General features: G+C 45.1%; 2 protein-coding genes across 3 annotated transcripts; one reads left to right on the forward strand and one right to left on the reverse strand.

Annotated features, from left to right (window-relative positions):
• Nucleotides 1-1,312: 1,312 nt before the first annotated feature.
• On the reverse strand, nucleotides 1,313-4,807 carry LOC311131431 (MARVEL domain-containing protein 3-like). Of its 2 annotated transcripts, none has more exons than XM_084164417.1 (5): nucleotides 4,728-4,807; nucleotides 4,200-4,326; nucleotides 3,939-4,060; nucleotides 2,708-2,868; nucleotides 1,313-2,461 (listed from the first exon to the last, which is right to left on the reverse strand). In XM_084164417.1, exons 2-5 carry the CDS (start codon nucleotides 4,322-4,324, stop codon nucleotides 1,955-1,957), a joined length of 915 nt encoding a protein of 304 aa, XP_084020543.1. In that variant the 5' UTR covers nucleotides 4,325-4,326; nucleotides 4,728-4,807; the 3' UTR covers nucleotides 1,313-1,954. The 2 variants fall into 2 exon arrangements, with proteins under 2 accessions (XP_084020543.1, XP_084020544.1); XM_084164418.1 differs by having other exon boundaries at nucleotides 4,631-4,779.
• A 165-nt stretch (nucleotides 4,808-4,972) lies between these two features.
• LOC311131432 (UPF0598 protein C8orf82 homolog) lies at nucleotides 4,973-16,135 on the forward strand. Its single transcript, XM_084164419.1, has 4 exons — nucleotides 4,973-6,182; nucleotides 6,271-6,319; nucleotides 14,276-14,437; nucleotides 14,606-16,135. The coding sequence occupies exons 1-4, from the start codon at nucleotides 6,012-6,014 to the stop codon at nucleotides 14,947-14,949; spliced, it is 726 nt and encodes a 241-aa protein (XP_084020545.1). The 5' UTR covers nucleotides 4,973-6,011; the 3' UTR covers nucleotides 14,950-16,135.
• Nucleotides 16,136-17,611: the final 1,476 nt, after the last annotated feature.

Below are 17,611 nucleotides of genomic sequence, written 5' to 3' on the forward strand. Positions count from 1 at the left end.
GGAGGGAGAGATGGATGGAGGGGGTAACAGAGGTAGAAGTGTAAGGACTGGGGAGAACACTGGAAAGAGAGGGGGGGGGGGATAATACTGGTATTACGCAGCTCAATGAATGTGTGATCTAATGAACTCAAACTTCTCGACAAAGGCATTGTTGTATCTAAGCTAATCACACAGGAAAGCTACTTTTTCTATAATAAATCTACATTTTCAAATAATCATAAGGTTGTTGGCTTGTTTTGGGAGAGGTGGGAAGGGGCTACATTTTTAAAAACATTTTAGTCATTTAGCAGACGCTCTTATCCAGAGCGACTTAGTGAGTGCATACATATTTTCATACTGGCCCCCCTTGGGAAATGAACCCACAACCCTGGCGTTGCAAGCACCATGCTCTACCAACTGAGCTACACGGGGCCGTACGAACCACAGGAAGGGGCAGCAGCGATGGTGAGTGTGAAAAGAAAACTGCAAAGTGACTATGGGTGTATAAAATGTATTTATTATTTACTCCCACACTGCTTGGAATGTCTGATGCAACCATGGTGATGTAACTAACTCAACATCATATTCCATTGAGGTCAGAGGTCAAGGCTGCAGGTGCCATTGTGATGTCATTGTTCCAGGCACCGTTACCTCACATTGCAGAATGTTGTGTTTGATGCCCTATGATGTCATAAAGACAGATTATTACTTCACAGTAGAATTCCAGCTTTCAAAATCACTGGGACTCGGAAATCTCTGACTTCCAACTTCTGGAAACCTGGGGGGGGACGAGCTCCAATTGGGAAAAATAGCTTTGAACGATCATTCAACTCTTTCTAGAGCGCCGACTTTCCGACCTGAAGATCACGGACGTATTGACCTCGTATTTTCCATGTTCCCAGTTGTTTTGAACGCACCAAATGTTCTGAGTGACCCATTGTGACAGTGCAGAGGAGACAGACCCATTGTAATGTCATAGCTGGCATGCTGCCTGGGGATACTGCAGGAGAGATGGTGGCCATGTTCGAGAGCATCAAAACCGTAATGTATCATGGGTAAATTGACTGATCTACAAATAATGAGTAGTTATTTATTATGCAGGGTGATTTGTTGATCAGTCAGTCTCGACTTGCCCGGTAACAACAGGGACAGGACTGGGGATGGGGTGGAGTAGCTATATGGAGCACTTCTGCCCCTAGCAGGATAACTGATACAGTACGTATCACACCTCTGAAATGTTAGCCAGTCTGACATGGTGGCATCATGGCATGTATTGTAAAGCTAAAGGTTTGAGTTACTAGAAAATACAAAATAATCAAGCTTGAGTGGCAGATAAATGTAAAGGTTTATTTACATGCAGCCTCTATATACACACATACAAAAATGGTATTGATGAATGACAAGACCGGTCTGTTAGACCAGAGTGGGTCATTCATGTTGCAGTTAAAAAGGAATTCATATCAAATCCATGCTTTACAAAAGTTTACAGAGCAAGCGCCTTACCCACTGGGCACAAACTGGTTGAATCAATGTTTTTTTCCCCCATGTCATTTCGACAAAAACATTCAATGTGATGACATTGGAATCAACGTCAAACTTATTGGATTTGCAAAAAGTTGGGGATTTGTCTTTTTTCCACCCAACTTTAAACCTAAATCCAATGACATGGTTCACATTTTGTTGATTTCACTGTTGACAACTCAATCAAATGTAAATCAAAACTAGACGTTGAACTGACATCTTTGCCCAGTGGGTAGTTGCAAGTCCCATTACTATCAAAAATGGACAGACAGTTTTAATGAAAATGGATAGAGTGGAAAAAGCCCTTTGGTCCCTTCCGGGGTTCATCTGTGGCGTCATCCCAAATGGCATCCTATTTCCTACATAATATACTTATTGTGACCAGAGCCCTATTGGCCCTGGTCAAAAGTAGTGCACTCTCTATAGAGAATTTGGGACTCAACCTGCGTCTCCCTCACAGAGCAGTATCAGACCGTAGTGGTGACCTCTGTGGGTGGGAGCTGGCGGTAGGGGGGCGTCTATCTCTCTCATGTAGCCTGCGATCCTCCAGGTAACCCCTGACCCAGCGCACCGTGTAGAACGTGAGCACCGTACCGGCGGTGTAGAGTATCGCCGTGATCAGCCCGAACAACGCCACAGCCGCGTCCGCCCCTCCCACATCACAGTTCATCCAGGTTAAACCTGAACGTGCATACAACCTCTCCCTTCTCTTACACACGTCTGTACTGTTCACCTGGATGACAAAGTGGAGGTACAACCCCACCGCCACCACGTAGAGTACCGCCCCCAAACCCTGGAACACCAACGCTCCCATCAGCAGCCTCTGGCCCAGCAGGTGTGGGGGCTTGTTCCCGGAGACCACGAACAGGAGGGAGACAACACCGAAGACGAGGGCAAAGGCCACGCCCCCGTATATTCCCGGAGCTCTCATCTGGCTGTACTGCATGTCCAGGTCTCTCACCTGCAATCAGGTACGGTGTTAGGGTGGTGTCTTCATAATATAACATAACAGGGAATGTAGTCTTGTGGAGATGCTATGATAGAATGTACCTTGTGATGGCAATGGATCTGGAGTCCATGACTGCATCCCAAATGGCACCCTATGCCCTATATAGTGTACTACTTTTGACCAGAGCCCTCAAAATGTAGTGGACCATATAGGGAATAGGGTGCTATTTGGGATGCGACACTTGTTTCTGTCTTGTACCTGTTGCAGCTCTTGGCCCTCGAAGGGGATGTTAGTGTTAAGATTGAAGCTGCCCCCCGCCAGGCCGCCCATAGCAGACATGCCTGACATCACCATCTGAGCTGCCACCACACAGATCAGGACCAGGGCATTGGTCAGGACTGAACAGATCAACACGATACCTATAGATTTGATTTTTATTTAGTCACATGCGCAGGGTCACAGATGTAGTTGCACTGTATAGTTAAATACTTAAGCTCTGAGCTCCAACAGTGCAGGTGTGAATGAAACAAAAAATATATATACACATATTTACAACTATGACAATAAGAGAGAACATGTTAACACACACACTACGAGAGAGAGACAATCACAAACAAGCACCAAGGATAGAACGTCACACTAACTGCTACCTACATTTTAAACTCACTACAAGGCCATAGGAGAGCTACAGTAAGTCAATTTACAATATTCCACTCACACGCTGATTGGAAATGATTAGCAAAGGAACAGGAGAAAGGTGACTGAACACTCACACAGATTATAACATTCTTTACTGGGGAGACTTTAACAGATCAAATACAATCAGCTTTTTTTCCCACTGTGTGTGAGGGTGTGCATGTCGTCAGCCAATTAAATCAGTAGATCTGGTTCTCGCCTTTCTTGGTTACTATACCCCTTAAATGTTTGGGAGCATAATTAGTGTGACTTTCTTTATATTAATCACCTCTCTCCCCTTATCAACTGATCACATTTCTCTGCTCAAATCAAAGCAACAGGTGGTGTGTGTGGGTGTTAAAACAGCAAAGCAAGTAAAGTGTACAGCTTTACTAGCCTAGGTGAGAACCAGTCTGACCAGTATTAGGAGAGGGAGAGGTATGTTCAGGGGTAGTAGTATCGCTGGGCAGGTGTAGGTGTAGTTTAGGTGAAGAGAGGGAAACTAAATCCTGACACTGACTGACGGTATGTGGCAGTGTTCAGCTGACCACACAGACATTTACTTCCCCCTCACAGGTATGACTGAGTCTGTGTCCATTGTGCCTCACTTTCTCCACCCAATTATTTTTCTAGCTCTACTCTCTAGTCCCCTGTAGCTCAGTTGGTAGAGCATGGCGCTTGCAACCCGAGGGTTGTGGGTTCGTTTCCCACGGGGGGGGGGCAATATGTAAATGTATGCACTCACTAACTGTAAGTCGCTCTGGATAAGAGTGTCTGCTAAATGACTAAAATGTAAGACACTAACATTACATACCTCTCCTGGAGCAGATATGGGTGCATTTGGACCCCTCATGATCCTCTCTTCGGGCTTCCTGGTCCCGCCCATGTTTAGGAGGGGGTGTGGAGTCCCTGTAATATGGGGGCTGAGAAGAGGACCTGAGGGGAGAGAGAGAGGGTTGAAGTGCTTCTCTCTCCTACAACCCGCTCTTAGAGGTGGATTTTTTGGCAGACATAGGCTACATCATGCAATCTGTCACCATAAATGCCTAGTGACCATGCCATCATGTGAACACACCTGTTGCTTGATGGTGGTCTATCATCGTGCCGCGGCTCCCGTCTTGGCCTGTGTTCCCGATGCTCGCGGGGACCTTCTCCGTTTCTCTCCCTTTGCCCCCTGTGCGGTCGGGGCGGCTGGCTCATACCTGCACGGAAAAATGCCCAATGTGTCACCAAATGTCATAAACGCGCCATACAACCCCGACCTTTGAACATTGAGGCACAGTGGCATAGCACAGACTGTGCCAAAAGAAAACGTAGTGAAATAGAACGACTGTAGCCTGTGATTCTGATTAGGCATGAAAGTAAAAACATTTCCTAAAAGTCTCAACCACGTCTGAATCTCGGAGACCACAACCATTTACCCTCTGAACTGTGAACAGTTTCAACTGTAAGTAACCAAACCAAAAGTAAGGTATAGGCTATATCAATCGAAAAACAAAAACTTACTGGCAGTTGAGGTGATTCCGTTTGGTGAACTATGAATCCGAAAATGTAAACATTTTTGTGGAGATCTCAGTTCGCTCACCAAGAAAATATATCCTACCTTGTTGTTCAGGTGACCGACTCCACCCACCACAGAATAAGTAAAGGCGGAAACCTCGCACTCGAATAAGACAGGTGGGGGAGAAGAAACTGTAGGATGAAACCTGGTTTTAATGTCTATGGAGGACACAGCAAAGTAGAATGGTGTCTCGTCAGCAGTGTGTTTATGATGGTTGTTGACAATGACAGCCTTGGGAACTCTTGCCGCGTTGAAAACAACTGGGAACTCCGGGGGGAAAAAACAAAGTCAAATTATGACGTCAGTGATCTTCATTTCGGAAAGACGTAGCTCTAGAAAGTGGCCGGAGTTCCCGAGTTGTAATTCCGAGTTGGATGACCTTTCAAATCGATTTTTCCCAAGTCGGAGCTCGTTTTTTTCTCGAGTTCCCAGTTGTTTTGAACACCTCATCTGTCTCTGACCAAGCGATGACCAGTACGTCTGAATCGGCCGCTTTGTTTGATTTTCGTCCCATCTCCGCGAAAGAAGCTTCTGTTTGGGGGTCCAGTGTCCACATTGTTGCTTTGACGCTCCATTAATTCAACCCTTGGAATGTCTTATATAAGAAGATGAGGTCGTTTATACGCATAGGCCTACTGTGCGGTTGAATTTCAATGACAATTGTCAATATATTTTATGGGCACACTACTCCACTGTTGTCACTGAATGTCTGTATAATGTCATATTAAAAGTATGACTTTTATTATTAGATTTATTGGTTGTATGAAGTTGGCCTTTTTTGTTATTCATGTAGCCATGCTATGTAGGACAATCTTCATGGAACAGAGCCAGGGAGTTCACTTAGGCCAATAGGTCAATTATGCACTTGGGGGTCCTGTAATAAAAACGTTTTCAATAGCCTATATTTAAATAGGCTACTATTTTCTCGCAATAAATCCAGAAACTAGCATTTGTAAATTGTCATATTTAAAGGCTCGACAGCGAATGACAGAAGAACAGATACTTTGTTCCTGAATGTGCAGTAGTATACTTCGTAACAATGTATCTGGTGTATTTCTTAGTGTATCCACTTGGTGGCAGTAGCTAGCTTTATGAAAGTGATTTGTCCGACCGCCATAGAAAGCTGCGCTTCCGGTAGTAAACTACCAAAGCTTCATAACAACGTCACGTTATCATTTGGATAGAGACAGGTCAGTTAATTATTTCCACTGACATTTGAAGTCTGTCCATCGGTTTTACGTGCCATGTTTTTGACGCTGCACGGAGGACACTGATCATATAACGCAGTTGAACACAAGTCCAATCGTTCTACCGGGTCGCTTCAGTATGTTGTGCCGAGCTGTGGTTGTCAGCAGTGGGCAGAGGGTGTTGCGGTACCTCCGTGTAGTGCGGTTTGTGACCCAGTGTGGTACACGTACTAACGTCACCTACATACAAGGCCAGAGCCCCGAACCGCGCATTCGGGAATACTTCTACTACATTGACCACCAAGGACAGGTGAATGTCTTACACAAAAAATTACAACTAAACAGTGAAATTAGTTTGTTGTAGTGATCAGCTAACTAAACTTCTATTTTTACCACAGCTCTTCCTTGATGACACTAAAATGAAAAACTTTGTCACGTGCTTCAAAGGTATTTAAAGTACACACACACACAGAGAGAGAGAGAGAGAGAGCAGTCTACCTCTTTCCAGACATAAAAATGACCCTCTTACAAAGGTAACATTGACATGAAACTAGACAACCTGTTGGATATCTTATTATCTCTGCCCATGGCTATATATGAGATATGCTGTGGTGGCCTTCATTATTCAGTGTTCATACTCTGTAGTAAACATGATTATCCCATCTACTACACAAGCTGAGCCTCGGTATAGTCTTATGTCATGTGCCGACCATTACTGTAAGTGTGTGGGGGGGGGGGGTTGCCTGCTTCCCTTATAACATCACATAACACCCCCTCTGTTTGGCGTTCAACTCCCACCTAGAGAGCATATGTAAGTGATGTAGTGTACGCTCAGGGTTAAGGCCAGAACCTGTACTCAATGTTCTGCAATCTTAGTTAGCAGAACATTGAGCACCCTAATGGTGCACCCTATCCCCTATATAGTGCACTAATTTTGACCTGGGCCCAAAAGTAGTGCACTATGTATGGAATAGGGTGCCATTTGGGATGCAATTTTAAATGTGGATAAACTGTTGCTTCTGTTGTACAGCATTCAGGCATACATGCTGCACATATTGGGGAACACACTATACAGTTGTATGAAAAGGTTTGGGCACCCCTCTGAGGCTGCATAATAATTTACTCTGTCGTCACAGAAAATGATCACAGTGGCATGCCATTCATTTTCTAATAAAAGCTGAGTATTGGGGTATTGTCCAGACAAAGATTTTTAGTGTAGTAATATTAATTTGTATTAAATTAAATCAGATGTGAAAAATAGGCTATGCAAAAATTTGGCCACCCTTGTCATTCTGTTGATTTGAATACCTGTAACTACTTAGCACTGAACACTCAATTGGTTTGGTGAGCTCATTAAGCCTTGAACTTCATAGACAAGTGCATCCAATAATGAGAAAAGGTATTTAAGGTGGCCAATTGCAAGTTGTTGTTCTCTTTGACTCTCCTCTGAAGAGTGGCAACATGGGGGCCTCAAAACAACTCTCAAATGACCTGAAAACAAAGATTGTTCAACATTATGGTTTAGGGGAAGGCTACAAAAAGCTATCGCAGAGTGTAAGCTGTCAGTGTCCACTGTGAGGAACATAGTGAGGAAATGGAAGACCAAAGGCACAGTTCTTGTTAAGGCCAGAAGTGGCAGGCCAAGTAAAATATCGGAGAGGCAAAGGCGAAGGATGGTGAGAACGGTCAAAAACAGCCCACAGACCACCTCCAAAGACCTACAACATCATTTTGCTGCAGATGGTGTCACTGTGCATCGTTCAACAATTCAGCGCACTTTGCACAAGAAGAAGCTGTACGGGAGAGTGATGCGGAAGAAGCCTTTTCTGCACACACGCCACAAACAGAGTCGCTTGAGGTATGCAAACGCACATTTGGACAAGCCAGCTTCATTTTTGAATAAGGTGCTGTGGACTGATGAAACAAAGATTTAGTTATTTGGTCATAACAAGGGGCGTTATGCATGGCGGCAAAAGAACACAGCATTCCAAGAAAAACACTTGCTACCCACAGTAAAATTTGGTGGTGGTTCCATCATGCTGTGGGGCTGTGTGGCCAGTGCCGGTACTGGGAATCTTGTTAAAGTTGAGGGTCGCGTGGATTCCACTCAATATCAGCAGATTCTTGGGAATAATGTTGAAGAATCAGTCACAATGTTGAAGTTACGCCGGGCCTGGATATTTCAACAAGACAACGACCCAAAACACTGCTCAAAATCTACCCGGGCATTTATGCAGAGGAACAAGTACAATGTTCTGGAAGGGCCATCCCAGTCCCCAGACCTGAATATCATTGAGAGTCTGTGGGATGATTTGAAGCGGGCTGTCCATGCTCGGCAACCATCAAACCTAACTGAACTGGAGATGTTTTGTAAGGAGGAATGGTCCAAAATACCTTCATCCAGAATCCAGACACTCATTAGAGGCTATAGGAAGCGTCTAGAGGATGTTAATTTAGCAAAAGGAGGCTCTACTAAATATTGATGTGATTTCTCTGTTGGGGTGCCCAAATCTATGCACCTGTCTAATTTCGTTTTGATGCATATTGCACATTTTCTGTTAATCCAATAAACCTAATTTCACTACTGAAATATTACTGTGTCCATCAGTTATTTGATAGATCAAAATGAAATTGCTAATCCAAACACCCAATTATTTATAAATGGAAATCATGGAAATTGTCAGGGGTGCCCAAACTTTTTCATACGACTGTATATACAAAAGTATGTGGACACCCCTTCAAATTAGTGTATTCAGCTATTTCAGCAACACCCGTTGCTGACAGGTGTACAAAATCGAGCACACAGCCATGCAATCTCCATAGACAAACATTGGCAGTAGAATGGCCTTACTGAAGAGCTCAGTGACTTTCAACGTGGCACCGTCATAGGATGCCACCTTTCCAAAAACTCAGTTCATCAAATTTCTGCCCTGCTAGAGCTGCCCCGGTTAACTATAAGTGCTGTTATTGTGAAGTGGAAACGTCTAGGAGCAACAACGGCTCAGCCGCGAAATGGTAGGCCACACAAGCTCACAGAACGGGCCCGACGAGTGCTGATGCGTGTAAAAATCGCCTGTCCTTGGTTGCAACACTCACTACCGAGTTCCAAACTGCCTCTGGAAGCAACGTCAGCACAATAACTTCGTCGGGAGCTTCATGAAATGGGTTTCTATGGCCGAGCAGCTGCACACAAGCCTGAGATCACCATGCGCAATGCCAAGCGTCGGCTGGAGTGGTGTAAAGCTCGCCACCATTGGACTCTGGAGCAGTGGTAACGCGTTCTCTGGAGTGATGAATCACGCTTCACCATCTGGCAGTCCAACGGATTAATCTGGATTTGGCGGACACCAGGAGAACGCAATCTGCCCGAATGCATAGTGGCAACTTTAAAGTTTGGTGGAGGAGGAATAATGGTCTGGGGCTGTTTTTCATGGTTTGGGCTAGGCCCCTTAGTTCCAGTGAAGGGAAATCTTAACGCTACAGCATACAATGACATTCTAGACGATTCTGTGCTTCCAACTTTGTGGCAACAGTTTGGGGAAGGCCCTTTCCTGTTTCAGCATGACAATGCCCCCGTGCACAAAGCAAGGTCCATACAGAAGTGGTTTGTCGAGATTGGTGTGGAAGAACTTGACTGGCCTGCACAGAGCCCTGACCTCAACTCCATCAAACACCTTTGGAATTGGAAAGCTGACTGTGAGCCAGGCATAATTGCCCGACCTCACTAATGCTCTTGTGCCTGAATGGAAGCAAGTCCCCGCAGCAATGTTCCAACATCTAGTGGAAAGCCTTCCCAGAAGAGTGGATGCTGTTATAGCAGCAAAGGGGGGACCAACTCCATATTAATGCCCATGATTTTGGAATTTTTTTAAATTTTTATTTCACCTTTATTTAACCAGGTAAACCAGTTGAGAACAAGTTCTCATTTACAACTGCGACCTGGCCAAGATAAAGCAAAGCAGTGCGATAAAAACAACAACACAGAGTTACATATGGGGTAAAACAAAACAAAGTCAAAAATACAACAGAAATACATATAATATACAGTGTGTGCAAATTTAGCAAGTTATGGAGGTAAGGCAATAAAATAGGCTATAGTGCAAAATAATTACAATTAGTATTAACACTGGAATGATAGATGTGCAAGAGATGATGTGCAAATAGAGATACTGGGGTACAAATGAGCAAAATAAATAACAATATAGGGATGAGGTAGTTGGGCGGGCTAATTTCAGATGGGCTGTGTACAGGTGCAGTGATCGGTAAGGTGCTCTGACAACTGATGCTTAAAGTTAGTGAGGGAGATAAGTGTCTCCAGCTTCAGAGATTTTTGCAATTTGTTCCAGTCATTGGCAGCAGAGAACTGGGCCAAAGGAGGTGTTGGCTTTGGGGATGACCAGTGAGATATACCCGCTGGAGCGCAGACTACGGGTGGGTGTTGCTATGGTGACCAATGAGCTAAGATAAGGCGGGGATTTGCCTAGCAGTGATTTATAGATGGCCTGGAGCCAGTGGGTTTGGCGACGAATATGTAGTGAGGACCAGCCAACAAGAGTGTACAGGTCACAGTGGTGGGTATTATATGGGGCTTTGGAGACAAAACGGATGGCACTGTGATAGACTACATCCAATTTGCTGAGTAGACTGTTGGAGGCTATTTTGTAAATGACATCGCCGAAGTCAAGGATCGGTAGGATAGTCAGTTTTACGAGGGCATGTTTGGCAGCATGAGTGAAGGAGGCTTTGTTGCGAAATAGGAAACCGATTCTAGATTTAACTTTGGATTGGAGATTCTTAATGTGAGTCTGGAAGGAGAGTTTACAGTCTAACCAGACACCTAGATATTTGTAGTTGTCCACATACTCTAGGTCAGACCCGTCGAGAGTAGTGATTCTAGTCGGGTGGGCGGGTGCCAGCAGCGTTCGATTGAAAAGCATGCATTTAGTTTTACTAATGTTTAAGAGCAGTTGGAGGCTACTGAAGGAGTGTTGTATGGAATTGAAGCTCGTTTGGAGGTTTGTTAACACAGTGTCCAATGAAGGGCCAGATGTATACAAAATGGTGTCGTCTGCGTAGAGGTGGATCTGAGAGTCACCAGCAGCAAGAGCGACGTCATTGATATACACAGAGAAAAGAGTCGGCCCAAGAATTGAACCCTGTGGCACCCCCATAGAGACTGCCATAGGTCCAGACAACAGGCCCTCCGATTTGACACATTGAACTCTATCTGAGAAGTAGTTGGTGAACCAGGCGAGGCAGTCATTTGAGAAACCAAGGCTATTTAGTCTGCCAATAAGAATGCGGTGGTTGACAGAGTCGAAAGCCTTGGCCAGGTCAATGAAAACGGTTGCACAGTACTGTCTATTATCGATCGCGGTTATAATATCGTTTAGGACCTTGAGCGTGGCTGAAGTGCACCCATGACCAGCTCGGAAACCGGATTGCATAGCGGAGAAGGTACGGTGGGATTCGAAATGGTCGGTGATCTGTTTGTTGACTTTCGAAAGGCAGGGCAGGATGGATATGGGTCTGTAACAGTTTGGATCTAGAGTGTCACCCCCTTTGAAGAGGGGGATGACCGCGGCAGCTTTCCAATCTCTGGGGATCTCAGACGTTACGAAAGAGAGGTTGAACAGGCTAGTAATAGGGGTTGCGACAATTTCGGCGGCTAGTTTTAGAAAGAAAGGGTCCAGATTGTCTAGCCCAGATGATTTGTAGGGGTCCAGATTTTGCAGCTCTTTTAGAACATCAGCTGTCTGGATTTGTGTGAAGGAGAAGCGGGGGGGGGCATGGGCAAGTTGCAGCTGAGGGTGCAGAGCTGGTGGCCGGGGTAGTGGTAGCCAGGTAGAAAGCATGGCCAGCCGTAGCAAAATGCTTGTTGAAATTCTCGATTATTGTAGATTTATCGGTGGTGATAGTGTTTCCTAGCCTCAGTGCAGTGGGCAGCTGGGAGGAAGTGCTCTTATTTTCCATGGACTTTACAGTGTCCCAAAACTTTTTGGAGTTAGTGCTACAGGATGCAAATTTCTGTTTGAAAAAGTTAGCCTTTGCTTTCCTAACTGCTTGTGTATATTGGTTCCTAACTTCCCTGAAAAGTTGCATATCGCGGGGGCTATTTGATGCTAATGCAGTACGCCACAGGATGTTTTTGTGCTGGTCAAGGGCAGTCAAGTCTGAGGAGAACCAGGGGCTATATCTGTTCTTAGTTCTATATTTTTTGAATGGGGCATGTCTATTTAAGATTGAGAGGAAATTACTTTTAAAGAACAACCAGGCATCCTCTACTGACGGAATGAGATCTATATCCATCCAGGATACCTGGGCCAGGTCAATTAGGAAGGCCTGCTCGCTGAAGTGTTTTTGGGAGCGTTTGACAGTGATGAGGGGTGGTCGTTTGACCGCGGACCCGTTACGGACGCAGGCAATAAGGCAGTGATCGCTGAGATCTTGGTTGAAGACAGCGGAGGTGTATTTAGAGGGTAAGTTAGTCAGGATGATATCTATGAGGGTACCCATGTTTACGGATTTAGGGTTGTACCTGGTAGGTTCGTTGATAATTTGTGTGAGATTGAGGGCATCTAGTTTAGATTGTAGGATGGCCGGGGTGTTAAGCATATCCCAATTTAGGTCACCAAGCAGTACGAACTCTGAGGATAGATGGGGGGCAAAATTCACATATGGTGTCCAGGGCACAGCTGGGGGCTGAGGGGGGTCTGTAGCAAGCGGCAACAGTGAGAGACTTATTTCTGGAAAGGTGGATTTTTAGAAGTAGGAGCTCAAACTGTTTGGGCACAGACCTGGATAGTATGATAGAGCTCTGCAGGCTATCTCTACAGTAGATTGCAACTCCACCCCCTTTGGCAGTTCTATCTAGACGGAAAATGTTATAGTTGGGGATGGAAATTTCAGAATTTTTGTTGGCCTTCCTAAGCCAGGATTCAGACACTGCTAGAACATCAGGGTTGGCGGAGTGTGCTAACGCAGTGAATAACTCAAACTTAGGAAGGAGGCTTCTGATATTTATGTGCAGAAAACCAAGACTTTTACGGTTACAGAAGTCAACAAATGATAGCTCCTGGGGAGTAGGAGTGATACTGGGGGCTGCAGGGCCTGGGTTAGCCTCTACATCACCAGAGGAACAGAGGAGGACTAGAATAAGGATACGACTAAAGGCTTTAAGAACTGGTCTTCTAGTGCGTTGGGTACATAGAATAAAGGGGGCAGTTCTCCGGGCGTTGTAGAAAAGATTCAGGGCATTATGTACAGAAAAGGATATGGAAGGATATGAGTACAGTTCAGGTAACCCTAAGCGTTGGGTAACAATGAAAGAGATAGCGTCATTGGAGGCATCGATTGAGCCGGTCTTGGCGTGTATGGGGGGTGGAACAAGGAACTATATGAGGTAGTTTGAGAGGGACTAGGGGTTCTACAGTGAAATTGTATAATAAGAACTAACCCAAACAGCAATAGGCAAGGCATAATTGACATGGGAGAGAGGCATAAAGCAGTCACAGGTGTTATTAGAGAGAGCTAAGACACCACTGGAAATAGCGATAACGTTTGGGCTAAGACTAAACAGAATAAACAGGACAGGGTACCGTGTAAAGGAACAGTCCAGCAGGCATCAGCTGTGCAGCTGAGTGATCATAAGGTCCAGTGAACAGCAATATGTGAGTCCGAGAGCAGTTCAAATTGGTGCTTCAGCACAGCTAGCAGGGAGCACAGTTGTAGTTTGCGTGTGCTAGCGGGCCGGGGCTGGCAGATGGATCTTCGTGGTCGTCGCAACGGGAAGCCTGTTGAAACCACATCAGACTATTTCGTCGGCAAACCAGTCGTGTTGGATCGGCGGGGCTCAGTGTCAACACTAGGAGGTCCCGTCCGGTTGACAAAGAGGTAGATAGCCGGGAGAATGGGCCTGAGGCTAGTTCAAGGCTAACTGGTGCTTGCTATAGGGCAATGGTAATCAGCCAACAACAGGTTGCAGCTAGCTAGCTGGTTGTCATGATCCGGCGCTAGGGTCCAGTGATTCCGGCAGAAAGTCCAATAAGCTCTGGGTCGATAGCACGCTGGGTCGATAGCACGCTGTGCAGACTGGCCGACTGAGCGGTCTCCACATACGTTTGGTCATGTAGTGTGTTTTGAGAGCAGGAGCAGTGTTATCAAGGCTAAGTGTAGTTAGTCTAACTTTATTTATAGTAAGAATGACCTCTTATTGTGTGTTATGCAGTGGATGTGTTTCTATTTTCCACAAGTTCCCCTTGTGGTTCCCATTGTGAAACCAGATTGATCTCTGCGCTCACGTTTTGTTTCACTCACCCCCATCTCACTCTCTCTCCCCCTTCTACCCCATCACTCTCCCCCCTCTCTTTCTTTCTTTCTCTCTCTCTCTCTCTCTGTTTGCAGATAAGCACTTCCTGGTGTTCTTCTTCACCCGTCTCCGTAGGAACGAGAGTGGGCGGTACCAGGACCACTTCCCCTTCCTGTCCCTGTGTGGCCGCGAGAGGAACTTCCTGCGCTGTGACGACCGTCCGCTGGTGTTCACCCACCTGATGCCCGCCACTGGGGGTACAGTCAATCAACCAATTAATCACTCAGTCAATCAACCAATCAATCACATTTATTTATAAAGCCATTTTACATCATCAGATGTCACAAAGTGCTTTTGCAGTAACCCTGCATAAACCACAAAGAGCAAGCAGAAGCTAGGACAAACTGTCTGTCCTACCGGTACAGGGACGGAGACCGCTGGGGGTACGGTGACAGAGGTGGGGACAGGAGGAGCCCCAGAGCTGCTGTCGTTCTGTTGGGGTGGTGACAAGCTGGCCGTCCAGTTCCGTCCAGAGTCTCTCTACATGCATCCTGGGACTGGGCGTGTCTACCACCCCTGCTCCGAGCGCCTGGGGGGCGTCGGCCTGGTGCGCTCCACCCTCGCCATCGAGCTCAGCCCTTTCTTCCTGTACCCACCAGAACAACGCCAATCAGAACAGCCCACACACTTCCTGTGGGCGGGACAACAGCACACACTAACCAATGAACTGGCAGGATGTTTCCCCCCGGAGGAGGGAGGGATGGGCTGATTGGAATAACACTGGTGTATTCAGAGGGCAGAATATGAATGCCCTAATGTTGCCAATTGAAAGGCAATGTATAGAGTGGACATGATGGTAGTGTCCCAAATGGCACCCTATTCCCTATATAGTGTACTACTTTTGACCAGAGTAGATAGGGCGCTGGTCAAAAGTAGTGAACTCTGTAGGGTATAGGGTACCATTTGGGACGTAGACGACGAGTGGTTATGTATATTTGTTACATTACTATCTGTGATATTAATAACAGTGCACCTCATTGATCAAAACGGTAATGATAATTTGGCCCAAACAGGTCAGGAGCATACAAATTCTAACAGTCAGACAATGCAAATGAGCAGTTCCTCCTATTGGACAAATTCAAGTTGTACCCATTAATTTAGAAACCGTTTGCCCCTGTTTGCACTGTCTACTGAATGTAATCTCGGCAGAAGTAACATCTTCCATAATTGTGTCAGATGCTCGATCGAGTTCTTGGGGGAGACGTGTTAGAAAATATACTAGTGAAACTAGCGAAGTCTCCACCGTTCTAAACGGAAACTCTCAGCCAGTGTCAGTCTATGGGCCAAATGTCCCCTCCCCTTCAGAAATTCTATAGATGTGAGCACCTGCGAAATTGTGAGTTGTCCAAATGATCAGTGAAGGAAAATCAGGATACAGTCTGTCGACAGATGCTACTACCATTTATGTTACGTGTATCTGTCCACGAGAATGAAACCGGGGAGTTTTGGGTCATTCCTACAACGTTTTGGGTTACAAGGACCTCCTGAGAGCAATGCTATGCAGTGTTGTGTTGTGAAATCTGCCATTGGTTGAATTTCTGTGGCCTCTGCAATGACACTCAGGTTGTCTCAAATGGCAACCTATTCCCTATATAGTGCACTGATCTTGAACCGGGGCCCTCTGGTCAAAAGTAGTGCACTATGTAGGGAGTATTGTGCCATTTGGGATGCAACCTCAGCTGTTTGTCTACTAATAGCTGATGTGACAGTGGATTCTGTAGATAGTGGACCAACAGGAGGTTACAATTGATGAACTACTACTTTTGCTATAAGGGTACCCATGGGGCCTCTGCTTTGAGAATAAAAACCTCTAGAGTGAACCCCTGCATTTTGATTGACTGGATAAGGATGAAACAGCTTTTTATGATGAATAAAATGCATCTGCACACACTGAATGCCTTTATAAATGTTTTATTATGGTGTAATGCTTTGCAAGGAGGCCACTCTCTGAGGGTTGGGCTGGTCTATATTACCACTGTATAAATCACAGTACAATTACAGTAGTTAGATGAAAAAAAAGTATTCTAACTTTCACTTACATCCACTAGATCCTCAGTTTTCTTCCCATCTGTTAGTCATGATTTCTCAATGTCCTTCTTCCTCATGGTTCCTCAAGTATGCAGTTTAGGGTCAGTGGGGGATATCATAGCCTACTCATACTAAAGCTGTTGCATAAAACCATATGGGTTTTACAGCAGATGGTTTCATTATACATAATGTTGGTTTATTTTCTAACTTTCATTGTATCGTTTATCCTTATCACTAGCCTATAAATACCACCAAAAAAATCATTGTCTGTTGGCTTAATGTGTGGGATGAATTGGTGACCAATAGAACGTTTGTGATGCGAGCTTGTTGGCACAGAGCCAGAAGACAGGTTATGAGGTTTACTAGCAGTTATTAGGTTGTCAACGCAATTCACACATCATGTGCCCATTTCATGTCACCTTATGTTCCAACGATAAATGTTTAAAAAATATTGCAACACTATGTCTTACATCCCAAATGTCACTATTTACTATACCCCTTAAGAGTGTACTATAGGTAACAGTGTGCGTTTTTGCCAATCCTATCTACACTACCGGTCATAAGTTTTAGAACACCTACTCATTCAAGGATTTTTCTTTATTTTGACTATTTTCTACATTGTAGAATAATAGTGAAGACATCAAAACTATGAAATAACACATGGAATCATGTAGTAACCAAAAAAGTGTTACACAAATCAAAATAAATTGTATATTTGAGATTCTTCAAATAGTCACCCTTTGCCTTGATGACAGCTTTGCACACTCTTGGCATTATCTCAACCAGCTTCACCTGGAATGCTTTTCCAACAGTCTTGAAGGAGTTCCCACATATGCTGAGCACTTGTTGGCTGCTTTTCCTTCACTCTGCCGTTCGACTCATCCCAAACCATCTCAATTCGGTTGAGGTCGGGGGATTGTGGAGGCCAGGTCATCTGATGCAGCACTCCATCACTCTCCTTCTTGGTAAAATAGCCCTTACACAGCCCGGAGGTCGGTTGGGTCATTGTCCTGTTGAAAAACAAATGATAGTCCCACTAAGCCCAAACCAGATGGGATGGCGTATCGCTGCAGAATGCTGTGGTAGCCATGCTGGTTAAGTGTGCCTTGAATTATAAATAAATAAATAATAATAATAATATGCCATTTAGCAAACACTTTAATCCAAAGCGACTTACAGTCATGCGTGCATACATTTAAAAAAAATATATGTTGTGTATGGGTGGTCCCGGGGATCGAACCCACTACCTTGGTGTTACAAGCGCCGTGCTCTACCAGCTGAGCTACAGAGGACCACAGACAGTGTCACCAGCAAAGCACCCCCACACCATAACACCGCCTCCT

The sequence above is a fragment of the Coregonus lavaretus genome, assembly GCF_964263955.1.
Source record: "Coregonus lavaretus genome assembly, chromosome: 6".
Classification (NCBI taxonomy): Eukaryota; Metazoa; Chordata; class Actinopteri; order Salmoniformes; family Salmonidae; genus Coregonus; species Coregonus lavaretus.